Source organism: Hyaena hyaena, unplaced genomic scaffold (assembly GCF_003009895.1).
Source record: "Hyaena hyaena isolate Hyena2069 unplaced genomic scaffold, ASM300989v1 scaffold_12, whole genome shotgun sequence".
In the NCBI taxonomy this organism is placed as follows: domain Eukaryota; kingdom Metazoa; phylum Chordata; class Mammalia; order Carnivora; family Hyaenidae; genus Hyaena; species Hyaena hyaena.
The window spans coordinates 6,655,124-6,679,900 of record NW_024080644.1 but is presented as its reverse complement, the minus strand read 5'-3'; the positions used below and the strand labels follow the sequence as shown (position 1 = coordinate 6,679,900).

General features: G+C 39.1%; 1 protein-coding gene across 1 annotated transcript in view; it reads left to right on the top strand.

Moving 5' to 3' along the window:
• CFAP47 (cilia and flagella associated protein 47) overlaps positions 1-24,777 on the top strand; it is a 500,885-nt gene that overhangs the window by 5,120 nt on the left and 470,988 nt on the right. Inside the window, exons 3-8 of the mRNA XM_039256279.1 lie at positions 5,495-5,610; positions 13,131-13,269; positions 15,602-15,830; positions 16,268-16,428; positions 18,029-18,156; positions 20,530-20,765. Of these exons, the coding sequence (XP_039112210.1) occupies positions 5,495-5,610; positions 13,131-13,269; positions 15,602-15,830; positions 16,268-16,428; positions 18,029-18,156; positions 20,530-20,765 (1,009 nt within the window). The remainder of the gene's footprint in view (positions 1-5,494; positions 5,611-13,130; positions 13,270-15,601; positions 15,831-16,267; positions 16,429-18,028; positions 18,157-20,529; positions 20,766-24,777) is intronic.

Sequence of the window (24,777 nt, the reverse complement as noted above, 5' to 3'; positions counted from 1 at the left end):
ATTATTTTTAAAAATTTACGTCCAAGTAGGTTAACATATAGTATACTACTGATTTCAGAAATAGAATTTAGTGATTCATCACTTACATACAACTTTCAGTACTCCTCCCAGTGCTCATCCCAACAAGTCTCCTCCTTAATGCCCCTAGCCCATTTAGCCCATCCCCCCACCCAAAACCCCTCCAGCAACCCTCAGGTTTTTCTCTGTATTTAAGAGTCAACCTAAATTTTTTTAAATGTTTGTTTATTTTTGAGAGAGAGAGAGACAGTGTGAATGGGGGAAGGGCAGAGAGGGAGAAGGAGACACAGTATCTGAAGCAGGCTCCAGGCTCTGAGCTGTCAGCACAGGGCCTGATGCGGGGCGTGAACCCACAAACTGAGATCATGATCTGAGCCGAAGTTGGACATTCAACCGACTGAGCCACCCAAGTGCCCCTTAAAGTATTTTTTAATTCATATACATGCACGTGTGGATCCTTCTTTTCCTTAGCTAAATGTGATTCCATAGGTATTATTCTTTTGTCTCTATTTGTCTACCACCAGTAGAATTAATATTGAAATATTAATATTAGTATTAGATATGTCTTTTTAGAAGTTCCCTTGTGTGTGTGTTTTTGAATTTTCATAAACCAAATTTAGATCTGCAGTTATTTTGGGTCTCTATGTTGTTGAGAAGTTCTGATTTAGCCGAGCATTGCATTCCTTAGAGAAATCAGTTGACACATGTCAGGAAAGGAATAAGCTATTAGCCTATTAAAAATACTTACTTTACATTTTATAATTTATTTTAAGTAAGGCCATTTTTAGTCCATTCTGCACGTTGATGTAACTCTGAGTTGCACTGAGATTTGCTTGCTTGTACTATATATGGAGAAAAGAGTTGAAGATGCTTCTGCTTTTGAAAACAAGAATTTTGTTTTGTCCCCATCACTTATGCTCTCTCATCCGAGTTGGCTGCTAATCAGTTGCAACATAAAGAAAACACTGCCCCCTTAATGTATGATGGAAAAGGCTGAAGGAAGATGGGCATGTGTGTATCTGTGTGTGTGTGTGTTGTGTGTGTTGTTTTTAAGTTCTGTACAACTCTGTTACCTGTATAGAATTGGAAGTCCACCACCATAGTCAAGATATTCAGCAATTATAATACAAGGATTTCTCCCGTTACTTTTTATTTTATTTTATTTTTTATTTTTATTTTTTTATTTTTTAAATTTACATCCAAATTAGTTAGCATATAGTTCAACAATGATTTCAAGAGTAGATTCCTTAAAGCCCCTTACCCATTTAGCCCATCCCCCCATCACAACCGCTTTAGTAACCCTCTGTTTGTTCTCCATATTGAAGAGTCTCTCATGTTTTGTCCCCCTCCTTGTTTTCATATTATTTGTGCTTCCCTTTCCTTAATGTTCATCTGTTCTGTGTCTTAAAGCCCTATGAGTGAAGTTATATGATATTTGTCTTTCTCTGACTAATTTTGCTTAGCATAATCCCCTTTATTTCCATCTACGTAGTTGCAAATGGCAAGATTTCGTTCTTTTTGATTGCCGAGTAATTCTCCAGTGTGTGTGTGTGTGTGTGTGTGTGTGTGTGTGTGTGTGTGTATATATGTATATATATATACTGCTTTCTCCTCGAGGATTTTGATGGCTTCCTGTCTAACATTTAGGTCTTTTATCCATTTTGAGTTTATTTTTGTGTATGGTGTAAGAAAGTGGTCCAGGTTCATTTTTCTGCATGTTGCTGTCCAGTTTTCCCAGCATCACTTGCTGAAGAGACTGTCTTTATTCCATTGGATATTCTTTTCTGCTTTGTCAAAGATGAGTTGGCCATTCGTTTGTGGGTCTGTTCTGTTCCATTGATCTGAGTGTCTGTTTTTGTTCCACCTCCTGTTACTTTAAAAAAAAATGTTTGTTTATTTTTTGAGAGTGATAGGGCAGGGAGAGGCAGAGAGAGAGGAAGAGAGAAACTGAAACAGGCTCTGCGCTGTTAACACAGAGCCTGATGTGGGGCTTGATCCCACGAACTGTGAGATCATGACCTGAGCCAAAATCAAGTCAGTTTCTTAACCCACTGGGCCACTCAGGTGCCCATCTCCTGTTACTTTTTATACTCCTACCCACCTCCCTTCTCTTTCACACCTATAATCCCTTAACTGTGCAAACCAGTAACCTGTCTTCCATTTCTAAAATTTTGTCGTGTCATGTCTTCCATGGTATATGTATGCCACAGTTTGTTTAACCTTCGGCCTGTTGAAGGATATCAGGCTGATTCCAGTTTTTGGCTATTACAAATAAAACTGCTATGAACATTCTTTGCTTGTCTCTTGCACCATTTCTAGAGTTTATAGTTGGATTCAGTGGGGACGAATATGGAAAAATAGATTTATGAAATCTTGTCTGGAAACCAGAAGTTTGTGTTCTCTGGTCATTCAGTAGTACTTTAGCAGAAATGGTATAATCAGTGATTGTGAGCACTTGTTTTTTTCATGTATCCCTAAAACCTTCATCCCTCTTGTACATTTAAAAATGGCTAAGAGTTTTTGTCATGATCTTGAATAGTCGCAAAGATGTAGTCACTTACACATAACAAATATTACTATAAGATAATTACCTGCTTCTTTCAAATGTATCCAGTAAAGTGGAAATACCATAGTAATTTAACAGTTTACAAATTTACCTCATCTTTTTTCCCCCTCAGATTTGTATTTTCATTCCATTTCTAACTATAGCACCATATCCTAATGTATTACTTAGCCAGTATATTTACAAATATGTATATAAATAGATTAATTATAAATCCATACATGTTTTTAGAATTTCTTATGAATTATATTAATATAAATTCATTTTAACCCCATATATAAATTACCAAGTTTGATAGTTAATTTTTTTCCTTTTTTAGAATTGAGATATAATTGACATATAACTTTGTGTAAGTTTAAGCTGTACACAGTGTTGATTTGATACATTTATATATTGCAGTGTGATTACTAGTGTGGTATTAGCCAACATCTCTATCACGTCACATAATTATCATTTCATTTTGTTGTGAGAATATTTAAGATACCATCTCTTAGCAACTTTCAAATACATAATGCAGTGTTGTTAACTCTAATCACAGAGCTGGGCATTAGATCTTCAGAACCAATTCATCTTCTAAGTGCAACTTTTGACCAACGTCTTACCAGTTTTTCCCACCCCCAGCTCCCGGTAACTACCATTCTCCTGTCTGTCAACATAAATTGTCTGTTAACATAAAAAGAAAAATGTTACTGGAAATACTTTTCTTAATCAGATGGAAAGCCAGAAAAACTATTATGTATTATATTACTCTCTTATCAAGCCCTTACTATTAAGGTAACCCATATATGTGTGTGTGTGTGTGTGTGTGTGTGTGTATAATTTATATATATATATATAAAACGTGTGTGTATATATATGTACATGTATGTATATGTGTGTGAGTAGACTTTTAATAATTAAAAAAAATTTTTTTTTAACTTTTATTGTTGAGAGAGAGAGAGAAAGCAAGTGTGCGTGAGAGCGGGGGAGGGGCAGAGAGAGAAGGGGACAGAGGATCCGAAGCAGGCTCTGTGAATGAGCTGTGAGATCATGACCTGAGCTGAAGTTGGATGCCTAACCAACTGAACCACCCAAGCACCCCAAGAAATTATTATTAAAAAAATTTTTTAAACGTTTATTTATTTTTGAGAGACAGAGGTAGAATACAAGCAATGGAGGGGCAGAGAGAGAGGGAGTCATAGAATCCAAAGCAGACTCCAGGCTCTGAGCTGTCTGCACAGAGCCTGATGCAGGGCTCGAACCCACGAACCATGAGATCATGACCTGAGCTGAAGTTGGACACTCAGCTGACGAGCCACCCAGGTGCTCCCCTCCAACAAATTATTTTTAAGACACTTCTCTGAACCCAGCTAGAGAAATAATTTGAACAAATGTTTGGCTTTATATCTTATATTGTTCGTGTAATGAGTTCCTCTTTTACATCCTGTAAATTCTCTATTTTTTTATTATAATTTTTTAAATGTTTAGTTTTGAGAGATAGAGAGTGTGAGCAGGGGAAGCGTGGAGAGAGAGGGAGACACAAGAGTCTGAAGCAGGCTCCAAGGCTCTGAGCGGTCAGCACAGAGCCTGATGTGGGGCTCGAACTCACGAACCTTGAGATCATGACCTGAGCCGAGGTTGGACGCTTAACCGACTGAGCCACCCAGGCACCCCATGTAAACTTTTTAATAATGTGATTATGTACACTGAGGTCACTGATCTTTCCTGTTACTAAATTATAATGTCTTTGTGAGAAGAACATGGGTATTCCTTAAAGAAGCAGCATATACAGGATAGTCCTGCCTGATCTCTGGAATGTCTCTATCTATCCACTAATACACAAACACTCCCATATAAACATATATCTCAGAAAGAAGGCCCGGAACACCAGTGCATAAAGCAGTATTTGTGAATGTTTTGTTCAGGTATTCTTATTTATGTGTTTGTGCGTGCACGCCTGTGTGTGTGTATGTATTTATATTTTGGAGGTTGTATCCTATGTGGAGTAAATTACTTAATTTATGTGTCTGGTATATAACCTAAGGAATCAGTAATTAAATAACCTAAGGAGCAGTTATTACTATATTTATTATTGGCACTGTTATCATTGTTAGGTTTGTAAGAGTAAGGCACTTCAAATCTAACAGAATCAAGGCTGAGTTCATCAATCTTGTATACAAATAATTTCTCAGATAAATCATTGAGGCTTTTGAAGTGTTTGGCTTTTCATCTGTAACATAAGAGTCATAATAATATTTATTTCCTTTTAATGAAGTTTTTAGAATTGAACAGGATAGTATACTTGTTTATAAATTATGAATTATCCATATATAAAATGTATGTATCCTTATGAGATGTGCATATAGGATTATAATGGATTTTTAAAACGTGTATGAAACCCATGCTATAGATCTGCTACAGTGAACCCTCTAAGATAGAGATACAGGTGAAAAATCAATTGTATCTTTTTGTGCTTAGATCTTGTTTTCGTCCCCAAATGATATTTTATGGCCTAACACCTTCCTTTATTTCATCAAATTTGGCATCATCTAAACTAGTTTACTTTGTTAAGATCAATTCCACCCTTTTTTGAGGAGGGGCCAAAGAATGTATCATAGGCTTAGGTGGAGATTCTAAAAATGTTTTGAGCAGCAAAAATACTGAGATGCGGGTAGCCTTTCAAGGTGAGTACTTAGGAGGGTATACCATGTCCTTAGATGCCTAAAGTCTCATCTCTTTGTTAAAAATGTATCTCATTATCTTGTTTTCATGTCTTTATTTCACAGTTCTTTTACTGGCAAATATGCCATCAACAGACTTAAGGAAATGTAAATATCTTAAAAGGAATTAACATAAAAATGTCTATATATGTCCCCCTGTGGATTTATGACGTTATAATTGTTAATTATGTTTTCCTCTTTTCTCCTCCCCTAGATTGATTCCAGCCTGTCAGTTGGAAATTGAGTCAGAAGTTAATTTTGGCACATTGGTTGCCAATAGCAAAGTATATTGTAAAGAGATTAGTATCGTTAATCATGGCAGAGCTCCAGGTAAATACTTTCTGTCATATCAATTAATTCATACTTTTGGAAGAAAGTTGGTATTATTTGAAATGTATACCGTGTACAATTCATGGATTCTCTTATTCATTCCTTCTCCCCACACAAGATGTCTGTCATTTGAAATAGCTCAAAACTGAAGGCTCTTAAATAGGATTACTATAAAAGACTGATAGATAATAATTCAAGAAAGATGAATCTGTCTCCCTATGATTCTGATGAACAGCCCGACTCCCAGGTGACTGGTGGTCTCCCTGAGGACAGAAGGCAGGATGGTGTTATGGGAGTGACATAATCCTTAGAGCGAGCCATCCAGGGATAGAATCAGAGCACAGTGTGTTACTAGCTGTGTTATCTGGGGCAAGTATCTTTTAGGACATTGAACTTGATAGTTCTCATTTATAAACTGTGGTTAATAAAATGAGCTATGGTTAATGATGTATGTACTTAGGGTTGTAGTGTGGCACTTGACCCATCATACGCACTCAGTACCTATTTGTTTTTTTCCTCTATCATATTCAACTTTGAATTCACGTGATGATCCTTAGAAGGCTCTTACTAACTTTTTGTTGGAAGAGTACTTGCTTTTCTCGTCAGATGGGATTATTTCTAGAGATTTTCACTGTGACCTAAGAGTTTCCATAAAGGCTTGTGTGTCTGTATGTTTGTGTGTTCATGCACACTATTCATTGATGGTATAGAGTAGGTATAAAATCACTTACCCTTCATTGTCCTCACTAGATGGTCAGGATCTGGGGTGGCAAGACTTTCATTTCTGCCAGGCTGACATGTGGACTAGCCCCACATGGTGAGGGCATTTTTCTCTGAGATTGCACCTTGAATACATAAAACTGGTCTTAAATCCTAACCTATTTTACATTAAGTGAGGATATTCTCTGCGGTTGCTTGATTGAGCAGTGAGAATTATTAAAACAAAGGCAGGGGATGCCTGGGTGACTCATTCTGTTAAGAATTTGACTGTAGGTTTCTGCTCAGGTCATGATCTCACAGTTTAGGAGTTCGAGCCCCGCATTGGGCTCTGTGTTGATAGCTTGAGGCCTGGTTGGGATTTTCTCTCTGTGTCCCCACCCCCATCCCCCATCTCCCCTACTTGAACTGTTTCTTTTTTAAAGTAAATAAACCTAAAAAAAAAAAAAAACAATAACAAAGGCAGTTTGTCACTTCACTGATTTCTTCCTGAGCTTAAACAAGTAAAACTGATAATTGTTCCTCCTTGGATGTTCCTTGTTTCAACGTTCCATGCTTTGGTTTTTAAATGATTAAATTTCTGGTGCCTGTGGTATTGCAGAACATTAGATTCATTTGTGGTCTGACTCTAGTGTTAAGGATAGAATCTCTCATGGCTAGTGATTGTGTACTGTATGGTCCTTTAGACTCTGGTTATATTTTAGAGTAATGGTATGTAATTGAGAGAATTTTATTTTTATTATCTATATTCCAAAAATCTCTCTTAACTTGTCCATTCCAAATCCTGCAAAGTTTTGATCATATCCTCTCTTTATTATAAAATATCACCAAACTGTACTTTTTAATACAGATAAAAACTCTCTATAAGTAACAAATATATATGGTTTTAATCTTAAAAGAATATTTAGGGCACCTGGGTGGCTCATTTGGTTGAGTGTCTGACCTCGGCTCAGATCATGATCTTGCAGTTTGTGAGTTCGAGCCCTACATCAGGCTTTGCACTGACAGTCTAGAGCCTGCTTTGGATTCTTTGTCTCCCTCTCTCCCTGCCCCTTCCCCAGTCATGCTCTCTCTCTCTCTCTCTCTCTCTCTAATATAAAAAAATTACAAAAAAATCTTAAAAGAATATCTAGTAGTTTCACTTAACAAAATAAATAAAATTAAGCCTCAGATCTAGACTCAGATATTTTAAGAAAAGTAATCCACATTAGCTCTTAGCATTATGTTAATATTTTGTGTGTGCATAGTATTTGTAGTGAATACTACATTCTGTAAATTATAATTGAGTACTATGAAATGTTAATTACTATTACCTTACAAACAAATTGTTATCAGTGAAACACATTTTCTTTCTTTTTTTTAAAAATTTTTTTAATGTTTTTATTTATTTCTAGGAGAGAGAGAGAGAGAGAGAGACAGCGTGAGCAGGGGAGGGTCAGAGAGAGAGGGAGTCACAGACTGAAACAGGTTCCAGGCTCTGAGCTGGCAGTCAGCACAGAGCCCGTCGCGGGGCTCAAACCCACAAACCGCGAGATCATGACCTAAGCGAAAGTCGGACGCTTAACCGACTAAGCCACACAGGCGCTCCAGTGAAACACATTTTCTTAGTGTTGACTTTCTCATTCTCTGACTTGAATGATACTATTTTTTCCACCATTAGCAAAATTGTTTTTATGTTTTATATTCACAGTAGAAGGTGCCTATAAGGTGTCATAAAGTCCTTATTACCTACTAGCACAGTATATAAATATTCATGAGAATAACAGTGTATTTCCATAAGGAAAAACACTTAGGCAGGAAATAGATTTAGTAACCAAAGATGATTTTAATACAGTTTTTAAAAAGGATTTTATTTTATTTTATTATTATTTTTTTAAATATTTTATTTATTTCTAGGAGAGAGAGAGAGAGACAGCGTGAGTAGGGGAGGGTCAGAGAGAGAGAGGGAGTCACAGACTGAAATAGGCTCCAGGCTCTGAGCTGGCAGTCAGCACAGAGCCCGACGCAGGGCTCGAACCCACGAACCGCGAGATCATGACCTAAGCGAAAGTCGGACGCTTAACCGACTAAGCCACCCAGGCGCCCCTAAAAAGGATTTTATATGACAAATATTTTATAGTTTTAGAGTCAAAGATGAAATGTTTATACATTTATATGCACACTTAAGAGGACATTAAAAAGCCACACTCCCCAGATTCATGGTATGTACAGCTTTGTTTTCTCTCTTTGGTAGTGACACTGGGGTTATTAGTTGATCCATGTAACAACTTCATGATTTTTATTTTAATAGCCCATTATGGAATAATTATCCATGGATTTAGCCAAATATCGAATACATTTTGTTTTCTGGCCCTCTATAAGAATATTTGCTAAGTTTACTCCCGACGATGCAAAGTAGTGCTTGTCTTTTCATTTTGAAGACGTGCTGGGTCTTTAAGATCGGTCTCTACTATTAGTAATTTGTGAGCTGGTGAACTTCATGCTCTGTTCTATGATGTTGTTTCTCAGTTTTTCTCTTTTAAGGAATATCACTGGAAAAGCATTATTATTTTAGCACGTGTGGAATTGTAATCATTTCCCTCTTCCTTTCAGTAAGCTTGAGTATTTCACAATACATTTTCTACTCTCGTGTTGTCGTATAGAACAGTCTTTAAAGTCTCTACTGTGATTTTCACATACCATTTGTGTGTTTGGAAAGTTGCCTTAGAACGCCTCAACCTTTAGGTTTACTTGGGTTATATTGCCCCAGATATATGACCTTTCTGTTCCCCTTAATGCCCACTCTTCCCCTTTCCCTGATCATCAGCATCAGCCCTCTACTCTCTACTGTCTAGGAAAGCCTACCATCATCTGTAAACTAGGAAATTTGCTAAATCGGACAAAGTCCAGAGCTGGTCCTTGGGATCCTCCTTAACTACTCAGAGAAACTCCCACTACTTACTCTCATTGCATATTGTTTGTTTTCTCGGAAACTGATGTCATAGAATCTCAGTAAAAGTTTCTTGCATAATACAATGCTGGGTATATTGCAGACATTCAGTAAACCTTTGTGTAATTGATTTGGTTCGCTGATCTCTCAGAGTATGAAAGAATACTCAGAGTAAAGACTCATTAAACTGGACTTGAATAAAAAAAAATTTTAAACATAAATTGATCAGGATATTACATAAAAAAAGGGGGCACCTGGGTGGCTCACGTGTTTAAGCATCTGACTTCGGCTCAGGTCACAATCTCATGGTTTGTGAGTTCAAGCCCTGCTTTACGTGAACTGGAGTCCCACTCTGGGCTCTGCACTGTCTTTCCCTCTCCCTCTCTTTCTGCACCTCACTCACTCACTCACTCACTCACTCACTCACTCACTCACTCGAGCATGCTGTCTCAAAAATAAATGAATAAATAAAAATAAATAAAAATAAGCGGTTAAGCTTTCAATGAAAGGTGATTGGACTTAGAAGTAACCTGCTTAATCCCCTATGAGCATTTTGAAGAGTCTCCAAAACAGTCATTTTGGAGACATGGAGACTGGTATATCCTTGGTATGCTTAGAAGTAACAGTGACCTTGGGGATGTGACTCTTGATTTTTCGGTTAACATCCTATAAAACTACAGATTGTTTGCCCTGGCTTGATCTTAGAAATACTTTTACCCAAAAATCTACTTCATAGTTTCTAAAAGTATTTTGGAAGAATAAAGGCAAGATAACCACGTTTATGTTTAATCACCCGATGCCTACGCTGCTTCTCTAGAGAAGGTAAAGCAACCCAGATTCAAAAAACATATAGGTCTGTGCAAAGGACTCGTCATCTCAGCCACAGTTGTGGGTAGCCTAGCAGGCCATGTGCTCCCCTAAATCACATCAGTGGACAAGGCTAAGTCTTTATTTTACGTGACTTAAATAGCAACATTTCACACAGTTGGGCACTGATGTCTTTTTGAAAAATAACACAAAACAAAACACAAAAGCCAAAACTTTGGCTTCTATGACTCCTCAGTGGCTTATAAAATAGAGTTTCAGGTTCTGCAGTGAGGTCTTCCAGGGCCCAAATCTTGCTTATAACATGTACTGGCTGGAAGGCCCCAGGCAAGTAATTTACACTTCCTGGACATCCATTGTAGAGATAAACATAGTGCCTGCCTCCTACAATTGGGATGGTGATTGATAAAATACTTAGCACACTCTCTGATATATATTAAGTGTTCAATAAATGTTCACTTTTGATGTTAGAATTATTTTTTTTTTTCTACTGTCTCCCTTTTCTTCCTTAAATGTGAGTATTTCTTAGGATTTGCCTCAGGCCCACATGTTACCTCAGTCAACACACTCCCCTCTAGGCAATCACTTAATCACTGTCCATCTTGTTACCTCACTGGGGTCTGTCTGACACTTTACATTTACTTCAGTCTTCTCACACTTAACACACCTAAAACCAAACTCCTCGCCTTTCCCCCAAAACTTCTCTCTCTCTCTCTCTCTCTCTCTCTCTCTCTCTCCCCTTTAAATTAAATGTCACCACCATGTACTTGGGCCGGTCAGAACTTAACAAAACCCATGACCTCTTCCTTTTTTTCACCTTCTACCTCCTTAGTCACTTATTCATTCCTGTCTCTTCTCTTCCTAATTAGCTCAGTAATCCTTTCTTTCTGTCCCATCCCAGCTAGTCTACAACAGGCCATCATCTTCTTTTGCCTAGTAACCACACCAACTGAAATGATTTCTCTCAAGTCCCTTATCTCCTTCTAGTTCATTCTCCAAACGTCAGCCAGGGTCCTGTCTAAAAAGAAGTGAAAATTTGATGACAGAAATTCCTTCTGTAACATCCTTCCTTCAACGACACCATTCCCTTAGGCTGATGTCCTACTATTGTTAGTAATTTAAAAATAAAGGTCAAATATTTCATTATTATTACTGGCATTAAAGTTACGTAAGATACAATAGTGTTTGTGTAGCCACTGTTTTAATATATTTAGAAGATTGAACAATGTTCTTTCAGTTTGGGGTTGTTCCTAAAATAAACATTTGAAATACTTTAAATTCGTTTGTCAGATTATATCAAAGTGGTTACAATATAGGAACTATGTCACTGGCTCAGCCTTACCTGGGCTCACATAATTTGCCTTTTCTGGAGAACTGAGTCAATAATGCGTATTTATTTGAACAGATATAATTTTATAGGTTTTTGTTTTACGACAGGAAAAAAACACCCTTAAAGAGTGTTCTTAGCACTTACCTGAAGTGATTGGATTAACAAATTTTGATGCTGTGAGTTTGCCTTTTCCATCGTATCATCTCTGTACTTAAAAACGTTTTATTCCCTTCCTTATATTTTCAGTACTTTTATGATGCTAATATTTTATTTTCCTAAGTGAAAGGAATCATTTTTGAAAATTTCATCAAATGTGGTTTAAAATTGGTAAATTGGGAATTTGCCAAGTTGTTTATGTTAGCAGCATGCTCATTTGTGTTTGTATTGTACAATATTTATATTGTATATTAAGGAAACTTTTGACTGGCTACTTCCATTTGTTGGGTATATTTTGAGCACCGCTTGGTGCTAGGCACTGTGTGCAGTGCCAGGACCACAGAGATGAAGAGGACATAATGTGTCATCTCAAGGATTGTGTGCTATAATACAGGCCCTAAACATTACTCCAAATTATGAACCATTTCTGCTTCCAGAATAAGGCACATGTGTAACTTCCTTCTCATATGCTATTTGATTCTAGAAACCCATTCCTTTGCTCTTTCCCTGTGTGAACTGTATGAATTCCTTTATCAAGAAGTGATGGGGTGCCTGGCTGGCTCAGTCAGTAGAGCATGTGACTCTTGATCTTGGGGTTGTGAGTTTGAGCCCCACGTTGGATGTAGAGATAAATAAATAAATTAAAAAAAAAAGTGTCAGTGGCTATGAGTGTGAGCCCTTTGGTCAGAAGCATCCAGGTGAAAATCCCAGCTCTATTAGTTTCTAACTGTAGTAGTCAGCTATTGCTATGTAACAAACTACCCCACAATTCTGTATCTTAATAAGGCAGTTATTTTTTAATTGTTTATTTGTATTTAGATTGGCTGGAATTTAACTCATCTAAGCTGTGCTCTGCTGTGTAGCTCTGCTTCAAACTTAGGCGGTCAGAGATGTTTTGTTACTCAGTGCAGGTCTGTGAGTCAGCTGGAGGCTCTGCTCCACATGTCCTCATTCTAAAGTACTGGCCATAGCGGCAGTAACCACTTAAGCACTTTATGTGGTAGAAGTGCAAGAGAACATGTGGGGGAGATGGCATGTTGTCCCTTCTACCCACATGGTATTGGTCAAAGCAAATCACATCATTAGGCCCGAAGTCAAGGGATAGGAAAACATACTTTGTCCATGGTAGCATAACGGTAAGATGCAGAGAAGGGTCAAGAATTGGAGTCAGCAGTTTAATCTACCATAATAGTTGTGTGTCTTTGGACAAATCACTCAACCATCCTAAGCTTCTATTTCCTCATTTATAAAACGTAGTTAGTGATTGAACCTATATCCTAGAAGCACTCTGAGGGTTACATGGACTAACACACACACAACTCTTAGCATAAGTGTCTGTACTTTGTAAGCAGACAGTATATTTTAACTATCAAGGAAGCTTGAGTCCTAACAATGAGTTCACATTTGTTGGGTGACTCCAGAGGCTGAACTCAACAATTAAAGCTGTGATTCTTGGTCCACAATAGACTATGTACTCTGTAATGTGTATATGACCCTTATTAAGAATGTGAATGTAACACTGTAAGGATCCAGATGTAAACCATCTGCTCTTGTTCTCCTTAGGTACATTTAAAACAGAATACCAGGGCCAATTACCCATTGTCATTTTTCCAAGTAATGGTGTTGTAGAGTCCAAGTCATCAGTGACTGTTAAAGTGGATTTCTGTGCAGACCAGCCCAGAATTGTAAATGAAGTGGCACAGTAAGTATACCATGTTAGCTTCTTTGTTCTTTCAGTCAACATTCATTCATTGAGTCTCGACTATTTGCCAAGCACCGGAGACTCAAAAATGGGAAGAACCAGAGGATGGCCTATGGGTACACATAACAGGGCCTCCTAGTTTGGATTTTGTGGGGGTGAAGGAGTAAATCAGGAAAGGGCTCCATTAAGGATGTGAGAGTGTACCCAAACACTTATTGGTGAGTAGGACGTAGCCAGGCAAAGAGCAATGATATGATCTGGGCTGAGTGTGTGTGTGTGCATGTAAGTATAGGGGAGGTGGATGTTGGTGGGTTAGAAGAGCAATTTCAGACAGAATAAGTAGAAGACTCAAAATCTTGGAGGTGAATAGATGGTGTTATACACTGAGAGAGTGAAGGTGATGTAAAGGCAAAGAGATAGAGGTGAGGAGTGATGTGAGATGAGACCAGATTGGTGCAGGATCTGGTAGAGGACCTCATAGGACAGCATTTTTTAAATGCTCTGTGTCTCAGCCCATTAGTGGGATGTGCAATCACTATAATGGGTCACCACCAGTATCAAAACAGTGAAATAGAAAATATCAGAATGGACGTTATATGGTAAGGGCAGGTGTTTTGCAAAACTGGTTTCATGTTAGTGTGTGCCTGTGTGTTTGTGTATCCATGTGTGTACATGTGTGTGTGCTTGCAGTGTAAGTACATGTCTTGCTGGAGGTCATGGCCAGAAAAACGTTTGAGAAACAGTTGTGAGCCCTGATAGAAGCTTAGGTTTTTTTTGTGGAGGCTGTGGAATGTCAGGAAGGTTTTAAGATGGGAGGGTCTTGATTAGTTTGCAATTTAGAAAGGTTGTGCTGATGACAGTAGGCACAACGAATCAGAGAGTACATATGTGAAGGGGTAACCTGACTAGAAACTGTAATAGTACACCAGAAAGGAAGTGATGAAGACCTCAGCTAAGATACAAATCAGGCATATGGAGAGAAGTGTGCAGACTGGAGAACTATTATGGAGGCAAGGAAGGTAAGAGGAAGGACAGGTCGGTGGGAGAGGATCTTGAGTTCATTTTTATTTATTTATTTTTTTATTTTTATTTTTTTTAAATATATTTTTATTTATTTCTAGGAGAGAGAGAAACAGCGTGAGCAGGGGAGGGTCAGAGAGAGAGGGAGTCACAGACTGAAACAGGCTCCAGGCTCTGAGCTGGCAGTCAGCACAGAGCCCGACGCGGGGCTCGAACCCACGAACCGCGAGATCATGACCTAGGCGAAAGTCGGACGCTTAACCGACTAAGCCACCCAGGCGCCCCAGTTGAGTTCATTTTTAAAGTGTTGGAATTGATTTGCTTTGCAGAATCCTGTGGTCCCTATTAGATTTACTTATCTTGAGTCCCAGGAACAATTTGGTCTATGTATATTGGCTTAAGGGTTGTCAGTGGATAAATTCTAGATGAAGCATGAAGTGTCAAAAATAATTTTGCCAAGGAGGGTAGAGTAGAAAAGAGCGGGAGGGAGACACCATTATTCATGGAGTTTATAAAATATCCAGGTCTTAAGAGAATGAAAAGATAGAGTCTGAATAAGTTAGACGGAAACTGGCAAAGTATGGCGTTGGGGAAGCTAAGGGAGGAGAGACGTGCCTAGATGGTATCAGCCACGGCCAGTGTGATGGAGATAAAGTTTAAGATAAGGTCTTGGGTGATGGTTGTGGAGTGGGCAATTATTTGAGGTATTTGACGGGATGAGAGTCAAAAATATTGCATTTATGCCAGAGAAGGATAAATGTGCATGTGTGGGCTATTTCAAAAGGAAATTGAAATCAGTCTGGGAAGTGAAGGTTTATGGGGTGATCTTCATTTTGGCCCAACAAGTGGGATTTTGCTGGGGTACTTTGCTTCATAGGGAGTTGGGTTATTAGGATGGGGATGAGGTTGGCTGTGGGACTTGGGAGAGTGGGTTGAGTTAGAAAAGAATCTCAGAATTCTAGAACTACAGGTAACCATCTAAATCATCCCATCTAATTCTAGTGTTTATGAAATAATTGATGATACGGACCTAGCAGTAAGTTCTTTTTCAGAGTCAATTCATATGATTATTTTCAAACTTTCTTGTTTCTTGGGGACAATGAATTAGGTTGTATCTGTACCGTTCTACTGTGCAAATTCAGACAGACAGAAGGACATGACATTGTCTGGAATGTATGTGAAAGGAACTGTTCTTAAGCCTTTGAATTTTAATTATAATGTGATTTTATGAAATTTCTGTTTATCGAAATATTTAGGAGAAAAATTAAGTATATAAAATTCTACTTAAAATGTATAATTCATTATCTTGTAGAGTGAGTTTGCAAGGTCGTCCAGATATGCTCCTGAGTGTCAAAGCTCATGTGGTTGAGCAGATTATTGAATTACTAAACATGACTGGTGACAAGAAGTTGGAATGCATACACTTTGGTTCTGTTTTCTTTGGAACTTCAAAAATTGAACGTGCACTTCTGTACAATAATAGCCCAGAACCCATAAATTGGGTGGCCATAATACAGGATGATTCAGTGGGAGAAGAACTGGTAAGTAAATAGTGCAACACGTGAAGACTGGGTATTATGTTTTCAAACAGATTTTGAACTTACCAATAACCAAATCCTGATAAATTATTCTAACTATGTTTTAACATGCGGACAGATAGGATTCCCTTTCATGTGTCTTCAAGGGTAACCTCAACAAATTCTGTAAATTAAACTAACGTTGTTAGTGATATATATCTGAAGTACACCAGACAAGTGCTTCTTATAGATTAGTAGCTGGTTATGGGGATTTCTGTTCTCATGAATTTTTTTAACAGTTTTTTAAATTTTATAATGTGCCTTGGTCAAATTTATGTATGTTACTTTAAAGACCTACATATTCTCAATCTTCTAGACTAAAATTTCAATAATTGTTTGATGATCTCCTCTTGTATTTTATTTGCCTTAATATTTTTTGTATTTCTGATTTTATATTACAGGGTACTAACATTCAACAAAGAACAGATGTTGCTTTAAATAATCTCCCCTACTTAAGCCAAATAAAGAACATAGATGTTACCACTTTTATCTCCTGTGTTCCTAATGAAGGGAGGTTACTACCTTATCAAAAGACTGTAATTGCATTTGGTTTCAGCCCAAAGTAAGCAAAAATTCAATTCTGGCCTTTGTTATTAAATGAAAGTGTATCAATCAGACATTCATCACCTTGATCGTAACAGTCCAACTTGGCAGAATGCGCAAATCAGTGTTTTCTTATTATGGCTCTAAACATTTCAAATGTGGTTAATATCATTTCCAGTATTTAAAAATTTTGTTCTAAATATTTCATGTTAGATTGCGAATCATTCCAGACCTGGTAGGAGTGGAAGCTTTGTGTTGTTTTTGACTGTGGTTCCAAACGAATTTGTGCAACCAAGACCTTGTTGTCCCTATAGGAAGAGTCAGGTGACGGCTGTGGCATGCCGCACGCTCAGGGGCCTCCAAAGAGGACGCTTTTGGCTACAGCTGAACGCTTGCCAAGTAGCATGAACATTAAGTTGCTAGCAGTTGCTGGGATCAACCACACTTGCTTGCTGAAATTCATACAGACTGTTAGGACTTTTGCCAGTGTATCTATTTTTTATAATTCTGTGTATTTGATTTGGTTATTTAGTTTGAAAATATATTTGGAAATGCTGTTTTAAACATAGAGTAGCAACTTCAGCTATACTTGAGGTTGCCGTGTGTGGTAATAAGCGATCCAATTGTATGTTTCCCTTTGTAAGAAGGCAGTGTTCAATGTACTTCTCTCTGACCACACAATCACTTGATGATGATACCAATTATGGAAGACTGAATTGCATTTTAATTTGAAGAGGGTAATCAGTCAAGTAATTGTTCTATTTGTACAATCTGTAATTGTCTTCTGAATCATATCTTCCTGCAGGTGATTTCTTTGGTCGATGTGTAATATTCTCTTGAATACACAATCTTTGAAATTCTAACTATTCTTTTTCATGGCAGCGTGTTACCTTTGAGAATCTAGCATAAACTCGTAGGTATAACTATGATTGGAAGTCTTAAATAAGCTTTTCACATGAAATATTTGCACCCTGTGTAGTATTTCACATCAGCTTATTATTGTGTGTATATTTGAGTACCCACTGCCAAAAAAAGCTGACCTCTAGGTAAGGCAAGTAAAGACAGTTTACTGTGGCCTATGAGGTAATCCATTTCTCATTTTGGTCTTTTCCCCCTCTTTCCTTTTCTCCTCCGACAGGATTTGACTGTTACCAAATCTTGTTCTCCTCTAAGGATGTGGACAGTGTGGCTAGCAATATGTGCTTAGTCCACAGGAGGAGACAGATAGGGAACAGAGGTTTGCAGTTACACCCAGGGGCAAGATGGACTATTGTAGAGAATTGAACAGAGTTCTTAATTAGCAATGAACTCGGCCTGGAAAGAAAATCCTTTACACAGAAAGTGACATTGGAGGTGGACCCTGACAACTTAGTGTATTTAAGTTACTTTTGTCTTGCAAATGTTGTCATGAACTCATTTTCAGAATCTTTACGTTTTGTGGTCTTCTTTTGGTGGGTCTCTGTATTCTGGGCAGCAATTTCGGACAGTGGATCACAGTTATATTTTCATTTCTGATCTTTCATCTGTTTGGATAGATTTAAGGATTGGATTGATCTCTTTTGAAAGGTAATAGAGTGTATCATCTTTGCTTTAAATTAATTGATTGTAATTTTTTACAGGCTGATCATTGATGGTAAAAAGAATTATGATCCTTCACACAGGCAAGACTATGCTCTCTTTTTGAGATTTGAGTCTGTGGGAAGTAAAGATGGATTTTTGAGTGATGATAACAATAAAACCATCAAACGTAAGTGCAAAATGAGCATAAGCATCAAACATGTAGCTGTTTAAGTTATTTAAAATTTTTTACATTATATTTTTAGAGGCAATTTAATAAAAATGTTACTGAATAGAACAAAAATGCAAACATTCAAGGGTTTATAAAATGTCTTTTGTGACATGTTAAGAAAGAAGTTAACCTCTGAAGCATTTCCATAATAATTTTCCAAGTTAGAATTTAGATGACTTTATTATTTTTAAATGACATTAGGTAAACATGATGATCTAGAGTGCATATGCCTTGCAGGCTCCGTGTCAAGATGCGTTACCCTTTTTATATTCTTAGGTAATATTAGATGGGCTGTAGTGAGGAAAAATGGAACAAGACTTGGAGTTCAGCTTAGCCAGACAGATCAAAGAGAAAATAAAGACAGAGACAGGTGAAGGATTGAATCTAGAAAGATGATTCCAGAAGATTTAGTGTGTCAGGATGAATGATATCATTGAGCAGGGTTCAGCTGTTTTCTTAGCACAGAAGTTGAGTGTCTGCTACTGTTTGTGTCATGGTTTGTGACTTGGGCTCTGTCTGTCACAGAAGACTTGTTTGAGTCTTGCAAGTTAATGTGGTTTTGAATGGCTAGAGATGGAGATGCTGGGTTCACCTTAAAGGTAATTTAGAGTCTAGGATTGGCTAGGAAGAGCATCATTGAAGAAATACGCACTCTTCTTTTGGATTCTAGTTAGAGTGCTCTCCCTACAACATTGTTCTTTCATCCAATTAGAGCGTACAGTGTAGAGTTCCTACCTTCTCTTTAGTGTTTTCAAAACTCCATGTTTACGTTATTGCCCAGATTATTTTCCCTTGTCCATTAACTTAATTGCCTTTTTCCACGTACACTAAGTTTCTTGGCTCATGTCGCATAGTGACTGAGTGGCAAACCTCTAATTCGATTAAATTCAGCTCTTAGCCTACTCTGGGTCAGCACCGGGGAAGCTAATGGTGCTGGCACATAACACAAAACCATGCTGTCAGGTTTCACTTTTTAATCTATAATCACTAGCCTCCAGTGGGTCCCACAATATGAGATCAGTATCACACACCTTCCCTTCTCCCCTCAAATCTCCAAGACTTCCTCTTTACTCTAAACTTGTAAATACCTTAAGTGACCCAGCAGACATGGCCACTTAGATATCTACTAGGCATCTCAAACCTAACATGTCCAGAGAAGCCTTCCTGGTTTCCCCATAACCTGTCCCTCCTGTAGTCTTCCCTTGTCTCAAGAAATGGCCATTCTATTACTTCAGTCGCTCAGGCCCAAAACCAGTCATCATATGTTCACTTTCCTCTTCTATATCAAGTGCATCAGCAGATTTTGTTAACTCTCTCCTCAAAACTCTATGTTAAATCTGTCCATTTCTCACCCTTCTTCTACTATTCTCACTCAACCATATATGGTTCCTTAGGGTTTTTGGAACACGCCAAGCAAATTCCAACCTTAGAGTCTTTGTACATGCTCTTCTGTTGTCTGCAATGTGCTTTTCCTGGATTTTCGCATGATTTTTGTCCTGAGTTCCTTTATATTTTCACTCACATGTCTCCCTATCAGAGAGGCCTTTTTGAACTTTCCCATATAAAAGAGCAGGTCCAAGACATTATGCTCTGTCTTAACCTTGTAGGGGAGGAAAAATAATTTTCCCTCTACCTCTCTACGTTCTTGGTCAAGACCTCCCTTAATAAAAGAAAGATTAAAAGGGGGGAAAATGGAAATTTATTATCATGTATGTATCCAGTATACATGGGAGAGACCCAGGGAAGCTGAGTAACTCCCCCCAAATGACCAAGCCATCGCTTTAAATACCACCTACAGCTAAAGACAAAGGATGTTGGGGTGTGGGAGCCAGGTATGGGAGATTTTCAGATAAATTTCAGTAAGGTTGGGTATGGTTGTTAGGCAGATTTAAGTGTCTGCCTTCTTTGATAAGAGTTTCTTCCCAGTAGTTTTCAGAGCTTTTCGTGTGTCTGCTGTTACTTAAACATAGTCAGCTTAAAATAATCCTTATGCCGAAGAGCATATTTTTGGGTGCCAAATTGTGCTCCCCTTCACCCGACATTACCTTTCTCCATATCACTTATCCTGTCTGAAATACTATTGTCAGTGTCACCTCACTGTAATATAAAGTCCATGAGAGCAGACACAGTGTCTACTTTATTCACTGCTGTATCCCCACGGCCTAGAAGAGTACCTGGCATACAGAAGGCACTCAACACTTTTGTTGAATGAAAGACTGAATGAGCTACCCATGTCTTATCAGGTCTTTTAGATGACACTATTTGGACTGAACAAATATATTCTGGATTCCCAACACTTTTTATGTTAAAAAGCTATTATTGCTTTTATAGGTGATCGATTTCGGAAAGTTGAATTAGCACTGACGGGCTCAGGACTCCCTGTCATACTACATTTTGATCCTGGAAAGCTCCTTACTTTTGCACCTTGTTTCATGGGTGAACATTCAGAGACGGTGTGTATTATGCAAAATCGATCCAAGGCGCTTTCTGTGATGTACCACTTTAAAAAAACTGCACATTTTAAAATTGATCCTAAAAGGGGCAAGATTGATGCAGGATGCACCCAGGTAAGATAATTATTCGATGCTTTCACATGCTTCAAATATTTTAAGATTTGCTAAAAAGACATGCAGAGGATTAAAAACTTCATTTTGTTCCATCAAGATTATAAATTGTATCTCTTCTGTGGCCTAGTTATGAACACTTTTGTGTTGGCACTTTTGCAGTATCCATGATTATTTGTTAAATGCTTTTCATGTGCCAGGAAAAGCATTTGACACCATAGGGAATGTAAAGCAGTCCGAAACATAGTTATTGCGTCTAAGGACCTTTTTATTTTATTTTATTTTTTGGCGCTGAGGGAATATTTATTTATCTGCCCCAGGAGGCAGGCCCCTAAACTTAAATATCCAGCATGGAGCCTTGGCCCCCTGCCTTGGCTGGGTGCGGGGACAGGTCCTGAAGCCTTTGTCTAGGGCAGTGGACCCCAACACCCCGGAAGTGGAATGTCACTAGCTCCTGAAAGCAGCAAATTGCCACTTTTCCCAATCCCAGAGATGCTGAGAGGACTGCAAGATGCTCTGGGCCTCGCCCCTACACTGAAGGTTGGCCAAGCTGGGATGCACACATGGGGGACAAGTGGAAGTCCAGTGCCATGAGGGCCCAGGCCACAGTTAACCCAAGGCAGAAGAGACTGGCCGTTTTGGCCGTTCGGAATCCGTGCCTTGCTCTCCTGTGAGGCGAGTTTCTGTGAGTGCGTGGCCCTCGTCCTCCCAACTTTTCTGCAGCTAATGCGAAAGGCGCCCTGTAGCCCCTGGTCACGGGCATTATGCGCCTGAGGCACGGTGAGGGGTGGCGGGTGTCAGGGCAGGCTCGTCTCTGGAGGTTTGTCGTCCCCAGCGTCAGGTGGGTAGGAAGGGTCTGAGTGCAGAGAGGACAGACGGTCCCGGTGGAGGGCGCAGGTCTCCGCACGGGTGCTTATAGTCCTGGGGTGACTCGTGCAGGCCCGCAGCTGGCATACCCAGCCGCCACAGCTCCGCCATACTCTTGTGCAGCGTCACCAGGGGGTTTCGCCTGGGCGCTTCTCTTGGCGTAGTGGGGCTGGACTCAGACGCAGGTGACATGGCTCAGCTCCTTGTGGCTGTGGCTGCACCTGCTATAGACTTGCTTCCACTCCTCCTGGAGCCCTGCTGGCCGCATGCCAACTGCAGAGGCCACGTGGTAGTGGTGACAGCCCCATGTGACACAGCTGGTGGTGCCCCCTGCCTTGGCAACTGGTTCGCGGTCCCGCATTAAAGGATGCTGTCTCCTTTCCTCCAATGCTTCTCCCAATGAGGATTTTTTTTTAATGCACTAAAGAAGCATAAGATACTTATACATAAACAGTTATGGTTTAAGAAGAATACAAAATGTGGGGCACCTGGGTGGCTCTGTTAGTTAAGTGTCCCGCTCTTGATTTTGGCTCAAGTCATGATCTCACAGTTTGTGGGATGGAGCCCCATGTTGGGCTCTGCATGGACAGTGCAGAGGCTGCTTGGGATATTCATTCTCTCTCTCTCTCTCTCTCTCTCTCTCCCCCCACTTGCGACTCTCTCTCTCCCCCTTTCTCTCTCCGCCCCTCCCTGCTTGTACTCTCTCTCAAAATAAATAAGTAAACATTTTTAAAAATGCAAAATGTGTCAAAAGATGTCTATAAGAAGGTGATATAGAAACTCAGAGGACAGTGTTTTTACTTCTAGCCAGGTAGCAAGGTCTTCCTATGGTCGTAACATGAGCCAGACCTTGAAGGTTAAGTAGAATTTTCAAACTGGAAACTGATGATACTTACCTGGCCTGACTTTGTCCTGCTAGTGAGGAACAGGCCAAGTGGAACTCTGAGGAATACCTGTGAGTACCAGGCCAGCCTCTTTCTTCCTCACTACTGAGGTAACTCTTGCCCCTTTATCCTCTAAACCAGAGTTGGCTGACTATGGTCCACGGGCCAAATCTGGCCTGCTCCCTGTATTTTTAAGTAAGCTGTTACTAGAACGTAGCTGCTCTTATTGTCTGTTGTCTCTGGCTGCTTTCACACATACAAAGGTATGAGAGAACTATGTTGACTTTATTTATTTTTTTTGTTTTGTTTTTATTTTTTAATTTTTTAAATTTTTTAAAATTTTTGTTAATTTTTTTTTTACAAATAGTTTATTGTCAAATTAGTTTCCACATAACACTCAGTGCTCATCCCGAGTGCCCTCCTCCATGCCCCTCCCCCCTCCCCCCTACATCCATCAGTTCTCAGTTTTTGTCAGCATTCAAGAGTCTCTCATGGTTTGCCTCTCTCTCTCTCTCCCCCACCATTTCCCCCCTTCTTCTCCCCCTTGGTCCTCTGTTAAGTTCCTCCTAATCCTCCTATATGTGCAAACATATGATCTTTGTCCTTCTCTGCCTGACTAGAACTATGTTGACTTTAAAAGCAAGAGTTCAGAGTGATGATGGTTTGTTCTTGGCTGCGTCGCAGGGGGTAGTAGATTTCTCGTAGGAGATGCAGTGTACATCTTTTCCTGTTGGGACCTGTAACTGATGATTCTTTCCTGTCCCTGATTCTTCCTGTGATTGAAGACTAGTGGCAGGGTGTGAGAGCTCCTCCTGACTTCATTTTAGTGAGGTTTCCCTTTATTAATTTTTACAGTTTTGTCTGGCCCATAAAACCTAAAATATTTACTGTCTGCCCATTTACAGAAAAAGTTTGGAGCCTTGCTCTAAACAGTAGCGAGCATGAATGCTTTCAGTTTCACTTTGGGTTCTTCTGTCACCATCTTTTCTCCACTGCGTTGTGGTATGGTTCATAAAGTTATTGATGGAAGCTTTCTCTCGCTTGCAATCAGGAACTGTTGTGTACATGTTTAAATGCACGCAGCTCATATTTATGACTCTTCCTGCTTCATTAGAATGACTCACTTCCATCCCCCCAAATTTGGATAGATTTAATCAGTCTTTATAGACTAACAACTGCTGTTAACCACGTTATGCCGAATGTTTGCTTTTTAACTGCTTCCTAGACTTCCTTTAGTTCAAGTCTCTTAACTCTACCAATTCAGCTTATTTCCTCCAGTGACATGTACATCTTTTAAAATGTGTCTGATAGCTACGTTCCTAATATAATTTTTAACCTTCTGTATTTTTGGCTTTCTCAAGTGCTAATGACTTTCAAATTAATAAAAAGTGAATGTAGGACGTGTAGGGGGTGCTGGACAATTGTGACTTCCATAGGCTGGTCAGATAACCTTTGATTATTTAGAAGTGTGTTAAGATTATTCTTTTTTAATTTTATTTATTCATTTATTTTGAAGTTTACTTATTTATTTTGAGAGCTAGCTGGGGAGTGACAGTGGGGGCGGGGGCAGAGGATCTGAAGTGGGCTCCGTGCCAGTGGCAGAGAGCCCAACATGGGGCTTAAATTCATGAACCGTGAGATCATGACCTGCGTCAAAGTCTGATGGTTAATTGAGCCACTCAGGTGCCCTTATTTTATTTTATTTAATTTTATTTTTAAATGTTTGTTTATTTTGAGAGAGAGAGAGAGCGAGCGAGAGCGTGCGCGTGAGTGGGGGAGGGGCAGAGAGGGAGAGAGAATCCCAAGCAGGCTCTACACTGTCAGTACAGAGTCCGATGTGGGGCCTTATGTTATGAACTATGAGATCGTGACCTGAGCTGAAACCAAACATCAGATGCTTAAACGACTGGGTCACCCAGGTGCCTCAAGATTATTCATTTTGAAATACTAACTTATTGAAGTATAATTCACATACCATAAAATTCACACATTTAAAATGTACAGTTATCAGATGCTTAAACGACTGGGTCACTCAGGTGCCTCAAGATTATTCATTTTGAAATACTAACTTATTGAAGTATAATTCACATACCATAAAATTCACACATTTAAAATGTACAGTTCCGTGGTATTTAGTATATTCTCAAAGTTGTGCAACCATTAGACTAACTGCACTGTATTCTTATCACCCCAAGAAGAAGCCCTATGTCCAATAGCAGTCACTCCTTCTTCTCATTCTTCAGCCCGTGGCAACCACGAATCTG